At 50.9% G+C, this 13,119-nt stretch overlaps 2 protein-coding genes across 4 annotated transcripts in view; both read left to right on the forward strand.

The window, feature by feature from the left end:
• LOC137624250 (uncharacterized) overlaps positions 1 to 12,936 on the forward strand; it is a 75,305-nt gene extending 62,369 nt beyond the window's left edge. For all 3 annotated transcript variants that reach the window (XM_068354764.1, XM_068354762.1, XM_068354763.1), the window contains exon 5: positions 12,800 to 12,936. The gene's annotated coding sequence lies outside the window, so the exon portion shown is untranslated. The remainder of the gene's footprint in view (positions 1 to 12,799) is intronic.
• Positions 1 to 13,119, forward strand: part of LOC137625085 (serine-rich adhesin for platelets-like) — a 78,728-nt gene that overhangs the window by 23,479 nt on the left and 42,130 nt on the right. Inside the window, exon 3 of the mRNA XM_068356016.1 lies at positions 12,800 to 13,085. Within this exon, the coding sequence (XP_068212117.1) occupies positions 12,800 to 13,085 (286 nt within the window). The remainder of the gene's footprint in view (positions 1 to 12,799; positions 13,086 to 13,119) is intronic.

Genomic DNA, 13,119 nt, shown 5'->3' on the forward strand with positions numbered 1-13,119 from the left:
TCGTGCGACTATGCTCTTGGTGCTGAGCGGTCGCACCTGCAGTTTCGCTCAAGGGGCTGGGCAACTGCAGGAGCTCCTCTTCGGAGGATTGCCCCTTTTAGGTCACTGGCTGACCAGTCTCTTCCACGAAGTGTTTCTCTTTCGTTCGCGAGAGAGTACACTCATAGAGACTCCTCTTCGGAGGTTTCTTCTGTTGCTGTTGCTGTTGGCCTCCCTCGCCGTAAGGCCCTCCGTCCGCCTCGTCGTAAGGGCCTCTCATCTCCCTATAAGGGTGCTTGAGGCGCCTTTTTGAATCTCCGTTTGCAGCCTACAACTTCTTTTTCTCGATCTTCCGTCTTGGTGCAGAGGGACAGCAGTCTAATCTCGTCTTCCGACGGGCAACGGTCTTCCCGACGGACAACGGTCTTCCCGACGGACAGCGGTCTTCCGACGGACATCAGTCTCCCGGCGGACAACGATCCCTTCGGGGCTAAGGGTTGCCCCCACGGGGGTTCTTCCCTTGCGTGTCAGGGTTTCCCTGCGCGCCCTTCTGTTCGTCAGCGCTCTCCTGTTCGTCAGCGCTTTCAAGATGATCTTCCCTGCGGTTCCTGTTACGTGCCCTGTGCGCCCACGTTCGCCCTCGCGATCTAGAACTTCGGTTCAGGTCGGGGTCAAGGACTCTTCTTCTTTGCACAGGCTTCCACGCGTAGCCTTCTGCTCGTCAGCGATCATCAGCCCGTCAGCGATCATCAGCTCGTCAGCGATCATCAGCTCGCCAGCGATCGTCAGCTCGTCAGCGATCATCAGCTCGCCAGCGATCTCCGGATCGCCCACGTGTGTTACAGCTGGCACGCCAACGTTCTCCAACACTTCTGAAGGAACATGGTTCGCCAGCTACTAGCTCAACTGCGGATGCTGAGCGCCATCGCGCGACCCTCAACTGCAGATGCTGATCGCCATCGCGCGACCCTCAACTGCAGATGCTGATCGCCATCGCGCGACCCTCAACTGCGGATGCTGATCGCCATCGCGCGACCCTCAACTGCAGATGCTGATCGCCATCGCGCGACCCTCAACTGCGGATGCTGATCGCCATCGCGCGACCCTCAACTGCAGATGCTGATCGCCATCGCGCGACCCCTCAACTGCAGATGCTGATCGCCATCGCGCGACCCTCAACTGCGGATGCTGATCGCCATCGCGCGACCCTCAACTGCGGATGCTGATCGTTATCGCACAACCCTGAACGATCGCCCTCTTGCGGATGCTGATCACCATCGCACCCTTTCACGCGATTATTCACCTGCGCATGCTGCTCGCCATCGCACAACCCTGAACGATTGCCCGCTTACGCATGCTGCTCCTCATCGCACAACCCTGAACGATCGCCCTCTTGCGGATGCTGATCACCATCGCACCCTTTCACGCGATCATTCACCTGCGCATGCTGCTCGCCATCGCACAACCCTGAACGATTGCCCGCTTACGCATGCTGCTCCTCATCGCACCACCCTGAACGATCGCCCTCTTGCGGATGCTGATCACCATCGCACCCTTTCACGCGATCATTCACCTGCGCATGCTGCTCGCCATTGCACAACCCTGCACGATTGCCCGCTTACGCATGCTGCTCCTCATCGCACAACCCTGAACGCTCGCCCTCTTGCGGATGCTGATCACCATCGCACCCTATCACGCGATCATTTACCTACACATGCTGCTCGCCATCGCTTACCGCCAGCGATCTTCTTCACCTACGCGGCAGCACGATCCCTCGCCGTCACGCCCATTCGCCTGCGCGCCCGCGCGATCGCTCGCCTGCGCGCCCGCGCGATCGCTCGCCCGCGCGATCGCTCGCCTGCGCGCCCGCGCGATCGCTCGCCTGCGCGCCCTCGCGACCGCTCGCCTGCGCGCCCGCGCGACCACTCGCCTGTGCGCCCGCGCGACCATTCGCCTTTGCGCGACTGTTCGCCCTCGCGCGACCATAGTTCGCGGCGAATTCCACAGCCGGTGGTAGCAGCAGGGACGCGTGCTCCTAGGCGGCAGGGACGCGTGCTCCTAGGCGGCAGGGACGCGTGCTCCTAGGCGGCACTCGGGATCACCTCCATCCAAGCACAGGTTGGTAGTGCAGGACGAAGACAGGTCAGTACAGCATTCTTCCCACCTTCTTTTCAGGCAGGAACCGTCGTGTCCTCTCCAAAGGATCGCCCGATCCCTTTCACCTTAGCGAGGATTTTGGACTCTGTGTCCTTGGAGCAGCAGACATGGTTTGATCCGCTGGCACGGGCGTTAATGAGGTTTATGAAACCAACACTCACCGGCCAGGGTAACAAACCAGCGGCTGTCTCTCCTACGCTGAAGAGAAAGAGAGGAGTGGACTTCGTGGTGACTTCCCCCAGGGCGAAGTTGGTTCCCAAGAGGTCGGTCTCGAGGGTCCCCTCTCCTGCACGAGTGCTCTCTCCTTCTCCCGCCCTGGAAGGATTTTTGGCGGGGGGTCTTTCCGTTGAAGATTTCTCCATCGGACAAGGGGTGACTGCTTACCTCTTCCTCTGGGAGCTTACCAGGTTCTTTCCCTCCTCGGTTACGGCCCGAGGTTTGGTTCAAGGAAGCTACAGGAAGATCAAGGGTACTTTCCTCCTCTCGAGCTCAGGCACCTTGGCCTTTCGTCGTTAAGTATCTACTTGCGGACAAGCTCGATGTTGTACCATCTGGACGCGCTGACTGAAGGCTTCATTCGGGTGTCTCATCTGTGGAGGTCAACGACCTCAGACACCCTTCCATCCTTGAGAAGAGTTTTGTCTTTGCCCAAGGACAGAGACTTAGACGTCTGCTGTGCGGAGTAAATCGACTTCCGGTTTCACTCCTCCAAGGCGCTTTCTTCCAGACTCTGCAGGGCTCCAGCTCCCTTTTCTTTCAACCACGTCGGCCTAAGTTATCGGCTACGACAACTGGGACAAGGTGTCCAATTGCAGTTTCCTCCTGTCAGGAACAGATGGCACGGGAGACTCCCCCGGGGGGGCATAGTCCTAAAAGGAGTTCACGAACTCTAGGATTGCAGGTTTTTTCGCTGGGAGGATGCTTAAGGTTACTCATCCGAATGACAGCTTCCCGATGCCCATTCCCGCACAATCTCTGTGAGTAGCCAAGGATATCGCGCCTGCCGTCTCTGTCAGCGAATTCAGTGTCTCTGAACCTCTATGCCATAGCATCAGCAGAGTTGCCCGGTTGGGCAGAATGATCCATACCTTAGGCGAAGGTCTTCCTTAGGATCATCGACGGCTTCACCCCCGGCCCCCTCAGTCGATCCTTTCTTGTAAGGAAGGATCTGAGAGGGGATGTCCATAGTCGACCTCTCAGCCCTGATCAAGTTTGTCGAACAAACTTCGGCCAGCGTAGACCAGCAGAATCGATCAGACTGGTAACGAGGCGACAGGACTCCTTTAACCCTGGATCGGAAGGACGGGTACTTTCAGTTTCCATTCCATCCATCTTCCAGGGTGCTCGTCGAATTCAGCCTAAACTGCAAGTATTCCTGCTTATGATGCAGTGTGGCTATCCCGCCGTGGCATAGCAGGTTTGTTTCCCCAGAGAACTCTCCCTGCCTTCCTCTTGGCCGCTCAGGTGCAGACTTCCGCCTCCTCTGCTGTTTGGAGGGCTGGTCAACTCCGGTAGGCTCGGGTTTCGACCTTCTTCAGCGCCGGGAAAAGCTTCCGAATGCTGACCATGAGTGTGGGCTCATGGTATTTTGCTTGGAGCCTTCTCTTCCTCTGCCTCAACATCTGGAGTATCTGGCCATGATATTGAGTCAACCGCCTTACCACGTTGGAAACCCCGCTTCTCGTCCGTCCAGCGAGGTTAAGCAACGTCGGTACTTGGATGGGTGACCACCTGGGGACGCCAGATTCTGTTACCACATCCTCCGAGCCTTCCTTTCGGTTCACCGTGGCAAGACTGAGGAGAGTCGCAGTACCTGTTCTCAGTCAAGCAGAGTTTTCAGCCCTACCTTGGAACGTTTTCTAGTTCTTCTTTCCTCATTGACCCGTTTATAGTCCGAACGGTCGCCTCAGGATAAGTTCCATGTGGGGCGATCCAAGTTCCGGTGGCTTCAGGCAATGTTTAACCGGACTCCCTGGCCCTATGGGACCAGCGGAACTATTAAACCTACAATGGGTGTTGACCTATGGAGCCTCTTGATGGTAGTGGATATTCTCGTCCTTTCCCCACATTCTTGATGCGGTTCTCGGACTCGTCAAAGGAAAGGGGGGGGGGCATGTTCCGGTCCAGGCCTATGGTCAAGACCTGAAGGATACCTCTCCATCATTCAGGCAGGCTTAAGGGCCTTAGTCTGGCCCCTCTTCAGATCCTACCGCTCCTGCCAAGTCGCCCCGTTGCGTGTCGACTTCATGCTAACCAGCAGGGGACGCATTTTCACACCTTCACATCTTGCAGTAGAGATATCGGGATGATTGAGATTCTCTCAATTCCACCATCGGCTCTCTCATTCCAGGCAGGGGAATGTTTCTCTCAGACTATCCGAGCAGAGCCTCATAGAGAGAGTGTACCTAGGGGTCTTTGACCTTGGGTAACCAGCAAGTGCTGGTCTGGGGGACCTGATCGCGACAGCTTGGAACCTCAAGCTTCCGCTAGTTTTCCCCCCAGTCTCAGACCCCGAGACTCTGGCAAGATGCATTCCGGTGATGGTGGGACAACTTCGACGCCTGCGTCTTCCCTCCTTTTTGTCTGCGGACAATGGGTCTCAACAAAACCAGGTTGTCTGTCAACCTTTCAATGGGAGAGCTCCACTGGGACTATGTGCAGAACGGTTTCTGGACCCTCTGCTTCCCCTGACGGAACTCCCGGGAGAGCTTCTCCCACGGCGCAGACTACTCAAGCAACCACACTGCGACATCTCTCCCGAACCGGGGCGTCGCTTCGGCTTCATGTCTGGAGACACTACGCTTCCTCCTCTAGAAGAGACAACCCGCTACAGTCGCGGTACGGAGGTCGCGTCATCTGCGATAGTCATCCACAGGGGTCTCCCAGGCAAAGTGAAGAGTCTAAGGTGGTTGGTGCCGTGGGAGATATACCTCTTCCCGTGAGGCCTCTTCTCCAGCAATAACGGTCTTATTGCCTTTCGGCGGGAGGAAACTCCTTTCCGCTCTTGGCAATGAAGCCTTTCGCTCAGCCTTTCCCTGACCTTCAGGCTTAAAGGAATAACTTTTTCCTGCCCGCTGGATCTATCCTCGCTCATGCGAAGCTACGATCGTCCCTGCCCTAGTCGGAGGAAGACCTCCAACTTGGAGCATGGCTCGGACTTTTAGTCCTTTAAGAGATCTTCTCAAGACCCTTTTACGACAGGCCTCGGATTGTATTCCGCCCTGGGTCTTCTGCTCACTCTGGCCACGGCCAGTGTGTAAGCAATCTTCTTGGTCTCTTACTACTCCCCCCCTTTCTAAGGAAGAGGGGAAGGCAACATTCAGGCTCGCTCCTGAGTTGTTGGCTAGACTCAGAATCTGTGGGTCCCGACCCTTCGGTCCGATTCATTCAAGATTTTGAGTCTCCATTCTGTGGCTGATGTCCCAAGACCTTCTCTTTCTTGCCAGTACAGGAATCGAGAGGTTAGCGCTGGGAACAGCTGCAGTTTGGCCTCAGTTGCAGCCGATTTGGGAACACAAGGAGGACATGGGGGGAGAGTCACCAGTATACCTCTTCAGCCCGGACTCAAGGACATTCATCTCGACCTGTCTTCAGACCCTCCCCCGTCACGTCGCCCTACAGCACGATGTTGGATACATCGCAACGTCCCTCGCCTTCGAGTAATACTACTCTGTGACGCAGGTGCTACAAGCTGGAGTCTGGAAGCGTCTGATGACCTTCGCAGCCCGCTTCCTGCAGGGCGTGACCCACAGGAGTCGATACGTTTTCTATCGCTCTGTGGTGGCTACACAACAGCTGGTCTAACCTCAGGCTCCTTTTTGGACAGGTAGCAGAAGGTTGAGGGCATTGTTATCAGGTTTTAGTCTGCATGAACGAAAGAAGTATGTCTGGCCCTTACTTCTTTCTTCATCATCCCCTCTACGGGGAAGCAGCATCCTGGTCTCTGCATAGCTGACCTCGAACCTCTGCAGGTAAACCATGCTTCCTTGTGTTCCGAGTATTGAGTCAATACTGTCGCGTCCCCCATACCCTGACGAGGTGGTATTGGGAACGTCTTAACCCAGAGTTCCTTCTGGAACTCCAGGTCAACTGCCTAAGACGGGTCACACTTCTTCCTTCACACACAAGCTTACGTAGGCCACATGGTTCCTTGCGGTGCAAGGAACTTGTGAGGTGCAGGGACTCCTTTTCTCGAGTGCGACTCACTCGGATTCTGAGTCCCCGGGTAAAGCCAAAGCCAGTATGGCTGGGGACTTTCCACCCTTCCTAAGGGATAAGTCACCCTTTGTAAATAGCGTGGTTTGTATTTCGGTTACGGAACAAATGACAAATTCGAAGATAATTTGTATTTTTCCTAACCATACAAACCTTAGCTATTTACACATATTTGCCCGCCAGCCCTGTCCCCCAAGACAAGTCCTACCTCTAAGTGAAAGTGAGTATTCACCTGTGTGTGAGGGGGAGGAGGGGTAGCTAGCTACCACTCCCCTACCCCCCCGCTAACTAGCGCGGGGGTAATACACCCTCGTTAAATTCTAATGGCTCGCCATTTCAGCTACGCTAAAAGTAATAACCCTTTGTAAATAGCTAAGGTTTGTATGGTTAGGAAAAATACAAATTATCTTCGAATTTGTCATATTTCATATATTTTGATTTTCTAAGGATAAATAAAACATTAATTATAACATTATTATTACATAGTACCTGGTAAGATATCTTTTGCCGCAAAAGTTAACCTATAGACAGTTGTTAAAATTGGTTAGCGAGTATGATCGGCGATGGAACGTACTAAACAAAGTAATGGGTTTGGTTGTGGTGACATGTTTGGCAGTAGCATGATATAAAATAGTCTTTATTTTGATGGTTTTTAATTTAAAGTTTAATGAATAAGGATTTTTCACCATAATCACAACGTAAGTATAAAAATTAATTAGTACAAATATGTAATATTATACATATAGGTGTTGGACAGTTAGGCTAGGCCTAGCTACAAGTTCACACAACAGATGGGCAAACCTTAACATTTTTCATCCAAAACTAGTCTTAAAATGTTTGAACAGAAATCTTTCTCTCACATTCTCCCCCCCCCCCCTTCTCAGACATCGGGGAACCATCACCCCCCCCCCCCAATACAATTAAGAAAACAATAGATTTCCTACGCTTCGCGGTGCTTGACTCGCGGATTTAGAATGCTCCTCGCAAATACAGGAAAATTAATTTTTAAAACTATCGATCGCGTAATTGAGGAATCGCGTAATTAGAACACGTGTAATTCGGGACCCTACTGTACTTCCCATGCCTCTCCTAGCCTGACGAGGAGAGACGCTCCATCTACCTCTTGGGCTCAACCACCGCACCTCCCCCCCGTAGAGGAGCCCCAGCAGCGTCGGCCTCTTTTAGGACGGCATACTCAGCGTCCAGGAGAGGGCGTTCAGGCCACTCCTCCAGAAGGAGATAGAGTGGGAGGCCCCCTACTCCTGCCCAAGCCTCAGGTTGGGGGGATGCTTCAGACAATATTGGCAAGCATGGAGGGCTCACGGTGCGGAGGCCTGGACAGTATCCGTACTGAAGGAAGGGTACAGACTCCCGTTCTTAACAGAACCTCCACCTTTGATTCCAGCCAGTCTGGCGGAGTGGCTAGCACCCAAGGACCCCTTGAAGAGGGCAGCCCTTTAGGAAGAAGTTTCCACTATGATGGAGAAAGGTGCAGTGGAAGTGGTCCTACATCCGGGCCCAGGCTTCTACAGTCGTCTTTTTCTGGTGGAAAAGGCTACAGGGGGATGGAGACCGGTGATAGATCTGTCAGTTTGTTTGCAAGACGGACTTCAAAATGGACACCCCGAAGTCGGTCTTGCAGTCCTTGAGGGAAGGGGACTACATGATGACCATAGACCTCAAGGACGCATACTTTCAAATCCCGGTCCACCCCTCAAGCAGGAAGTTTCTCCGGGTGAAGTGGGGTGCCCAGGTCCTACAGTTCAAGACCCTCTGCTTCGGTTTGTCAACAGCTCCCCAGGTATTCACGAGTCTTCACGACAGTTTCTGTGTGGGCTCACAAGCGGGGTATTCGCCTCATTCGATACCTGGACGACTGGTTACTCCTTTCCTCCTCAGAGGGAGTTATGAAGGAGCAAGGTGTAAAACTAATTCAATTCTGCAAGGATCTGGGTGTCACGATCAACCGGGAAAAATCGAATTTGTCGCCCTCCACCAGGATGACCTACTTGGGGATGATACTGGACTCCCGACTAGTGAGGGCTTTTCCGTCGGAGGAATGGTTGAACAACCTGGAACGGATCCTCCTGCCTTTCCTTTCGAGACAACCCAGGAGAGCCAAAGACTGGCAAAGGCTAATAGGGCATCTAGTGTCATCAGAGAAACTCGTTCCCCAAGGGAGGCTCAGGCTCAGGAGCATCCAATGGAACCTGAAGGGTCTCTGGAACCAAGTAGACTTGCCCTGCAAATTAATCCCCGTCCTGCCGGAGACAATACCCTCCCTGGAGTGGTGGCGGTGTCGGTCGAATACTCTCAAGGGGATGCCCTTCGCAACCGAGCCTCCCGAGATGCTTCTGTTCACAGACGCCTCCATCTCCTCAACGAGACAACGAGAGGAACCTGGACGGACGAGGAGAAAGGTCAGCACATCAACGTCCTAGAGTTGAAGGCAGTCCGAGAAGCTTGCCTACAGTTCGTGGATCTTCTAAGGGGAAACACAGTGGCGTTGATGTGCAACAACGCCACTGTAGTAGCGTACATAAAGAAACACGGAGGTCTAAAATCGAAGGAGTTGTGCGATCTCGCTTTGGAGATCCTGGATTGGGCAGGGTCGGAACAGATCGTGATTTCAGCAAGGTTCATTCCAGGCAAAAAGAACGTCCTAGCCGACGGCCTCAGCAGGATGGGACAAGTAGTGGGAACAGAGTGGTCCCTCCTCCTAGAAGTAGCCAGACTCGTCATTCATAAATGGGGATCGCCGGTGATGGATCTCTTTGCAACCAGACTGAACGTACAACTCCCCGTGTTTTGTTCTCCTGTCTCAGACCCAAAGGCGGCCTTGGAAGATGCTTTTCAACACAAATGGGACAACCTCGACGTGTACGCTTTTCCCCCCTTCACATTGATCAGGCAAGTACTCAACAGAATACTTTGGTAGCGCCCTGGTGGCCGGAGAGGGAGTGGTTCGCGGATCTAAGGGACCTGGCATGTCTTCCCCTGTGGCCTCTGCCCGACAGGTCAGATCTTCTACGGCAGCCACACTTCCTAAGGCTCCACGACAATCCTCAGTCTCTTCGCCTTCACGCCTGGAGACTATTGAGCGGCTCCTGAGGAAGGAAGGATATTTAACAGGTATTGCAGAAAAGATGTCACGTTATCTGAGACGGTCTTCAGCAGCGGTCTACCAAGCAAATTGGGCTACTTTTACGAAATGGTGTGCCTCAAAGAACATCAAGCCTCTCAAAGCCTCGGTCCCAGATATTGCGGATTTTCTAGTGCATCTCAGAGACGAAGTGGGCATGTCAATTCTGGCTATCAAAGGAGTCCGTGCAGCCTTGGGCCAAGTCTTCCTACTGAAGGGCATTGATCTGGGCACCTCTAGGCACATTTCTATGCTCATCAGGAGCTTCGAACAAGCTTGCCCTCCGCAGGCCTCCAGGGAGCCGCAGTGGGACTTGGCAAGGGTATTGAAGATGTTAAGTGGAACGCCGTTCGAACCCCTGAAGGATATAGTGGACAGGGATCTCACTCTCAAGACCGTCTTCTTGTTGGCCTTGGCCTCTGCTAAGAGAGTAGGAGAGATCCATGGGTTGTCTTACGACATCTCTCATTCGAAGGGGTGGAGGGAAATCTCCCTCAAGTTCATCCCGATCTGGGACCCTAAGTTCGAGGGCTTTTCAATGCCGGCCATTCCTAGGACAGGGAATCTAGAAGATTTGAAGTTTTGCCCCGTCCGTGCCATTAGAAAATACCTTGAGAGGACTGCCCATCTCCGCCCTGGTATCAAAAATCTTTTTGTCTCCACGGGTGTTACGAAGAAGCAGGTATCTAAGAATACCATCTCCTTTTGGCTGAGACGGGTTATTGTCAGGGCCTATAATGAGGAGGGACTGCCCCTGCCAGGTACTCCCAGGCCCCATGACATGAGGGGTCAAGTACTTCTCTAGCTTTTGAGAGGAACATGGCGGTGGGCCAGATCCTTCGAGCAGGCACCTGGTCGAATCAGTCGACCTTCACAGCGCATTACCTCAAGGATTACTCGAGGAGGTCTTTAGACGGTTTTTCTATTGGGACAGTCATCTCCGCGCTCCAGGTGATTTAACGGTGAAGCCCCAGGTACAATCGTGGATAACAAAACCAAGAGAGACAGGTTCGTTCCCTTTCACCCTAGTCCCCGTTTTTCCTTTCCCTGCTCGGAGATAACCCCACATACAAACCAAAGAAGACACGTCTCTACAACTTCGCCACAGGACTCAGCATCATGGAATTTTTTTTTTTTTTTTTTTTTTTTTAAGGGTGAGTACTTAGACACTATGTAGTTTTCCCTACGTTTCGTTTTTTCCGTTATATTTTGTAACCTAGTTCACATCTAGGTTCCTGGACGTCCGGTTAGCTTGGTCTGAAGTTCAGGAAGACACTCCCACCTCCTAAAGTGTAAGTCTCCTAAGAAAGTAGTTCGAGGTAAGTCTCTGTGTTGGAACAAATCACAAATTTTAAGTAATTTGAATTTTCCCTAACATACTGTACTACCGAGAACTACTTTCGGGTAATGGCCCTCCCTACCTTCCCCGAGTGCCTTTCTGCCCTTGAAGACCTTTTGTACCATCCAGGAACTTACTGACGAGCGAGACCCAAGCTAACGCCGACCTAGCTCAGGACTACCCTCAGGGCACGTTCTCCTTACGCTTGAGTTAGTCCCCACAGAAAACGGAAGTAGGGTAGACTACACAAAACTCTGGTCGGTTGAGAGGAGATTCCAGGTAACTCCTAAGAAAGTAGTTCTCGGTAAGTATGTTAGGAAAAATCCAAATTTCTTAAAATTTGTGATTTTTCAAGAAAATATTTGCCCTATTAGTATATTTTCTTTAGATAATTATCGATCCATTGTCAGAGATTAAAAAAGTAGCGTACAGTCAAATTTACGCTACGTAGTACTCATGACAACCGATACAGACCCTCGATATTTCAAAAATGAAAATACTAATATTAATTGTTAGCCTATTGGAAGGAAATCACTGTATTGCCCGGACGCTTTCCGCCGGTGATGTGACGTCACCAGACATAATATGAACTCGACAGATATTAAAACTTTTCTTAATGCATTTTTAACTGAATATTAACAATAAAAGAAAATAATAATTTACTTGGATAAATCAGTTTATATGTATACAAGAAAATAGATTAAATTCAAGGAAATATTCGTCCTATTTCCGAAAAACTTATGACGTCATCAACCTTAAAAAATAGTCGTAAAGTCGAACAGTCGTATGTCGCATAAGTCTTAAGTCGAGAAATATCTGTACATATCTGTCATGGTCATTGAGTGGGTGAATTTTGTCTTCTTTTGAACGGGAGGAAAGTGGGTCACCAGGTTTCTGTTGATTTCTTTACCAGAAAATTTGATGGTAAATGCCTGAAGAACTCCTATAAGACTTTGTAAGTGCATCTCTCTCCGCTGTGTACCTATGTGATCCAAAGGTCCACTGGTAATGTGGCTTCAGAGTTAATAAGATCCTTGCCTTCCGTCTGATTTGAGTTGTTGAGTTTCTGGTGCAGTATGATGACTTATTGTAGTGGTTAGCGGGCTTCTACTGGCAAAACTTGCGGGCGGTCCAGGTTCCTAAGCCCAGGTCTTCCCATGGCTGTGCGCAATATTTAATGTAATGCGGGAGGCCGTGATGGAGCCCATTCCCCGTTTCCGGTCCTTGGACGGCACTCCAAGGGTTCCTTTGTTGACTGCTCTCCTCCCAGGTGCCTCTCCTGCTAATCCCAGGAGAAGTTCTGAGGTCTAATTCTGCAGAACCCCCCCGCAAAAGGAGAAACCCATCTCTCCTCGTAAAAGGACCCGAGAAGAGAGCGCTCCAGAATTCTGGAGCTCTTACCACATACAGGTCCCGCCATCACCTTCCCCCAAGAAGTCCTGCCTGCAATTGCAAAGTGACGTACCTTAGCTAGTGCGGGTATGAGCAGGGTGGCCAGTCTAACCCCCACTACCTAGCATTGGGTAGTTACCTCGCTTATAAGTATTATGGCTTGTTTCATCTGTTGTTGACGTATATCTCCACTGGAAAGGAATCCAGGTTTGTATTGTTGGGGAAAATACAAATTATTTCAAAAATTGTCATGTTAAACATACAGTATTTAAAGCTTGGATAACATCTGATTGTGGTTGGAAGTGTACCTTTGGTTAGACATGAACGTACAGCGCCCTCATAGATGTTAAACCCCTATATAGATAAATCCTTACTTCATTATTTTATTGATAAAACCATTTTTTCACTTTTTTATATTTCATGTTATTGATTTTTACTGGCATTTATGTTATGTTGAAGCCCATTGTAGTATTTTATGTTAATAGAGGTTTTATGGAAGCACTGTTTCCAGGGAAAAAGAGAAATTAATAGTAATGCATATATGAATTTGAGATATAGTACTTGAATATTTTCAGAGTGTCTGCACTGGTAGTCAGGAAAAGAGAACTACTGGACGTAAGACAAGCAGCCTCGACCAGTCAGAGACATTAGCTCACGGAGGAAGTCAAGGAGAATGTTGTGACGAAAGTGCTAAAGGGAAACTTTATGTAAAAAGTGAACAGGATAAGGGAGCTGGCACGGCCAAAACAATTCCATCTCAAAAAGATGTGAAAGATGGTGTTAATGAGACAGATATTTCTTCCATAAAGTCCAGTGATATAGGTGTTGAAAATATAAGTGAATATGCAACAACTGTGACTGGTAAAGTTATTTCTGCTGATACATCTGGAAAGAT

The sequence above is a fragment of the Palaemon carinicauda genome, chromosome 31 (assembly GCF_036898095.1).
Source record: "Palaemon carinicauda isolate YSFRI2023 chromosome 31, ASM3689809v2, whole genome shotgun sequence".
Lineage (NCBI taxonomy): Eukaryota > Metazoa > Arthropoda > Malacostraca > Decapoda > Palaemonidae > Palaemon > Palaemon carinicauda.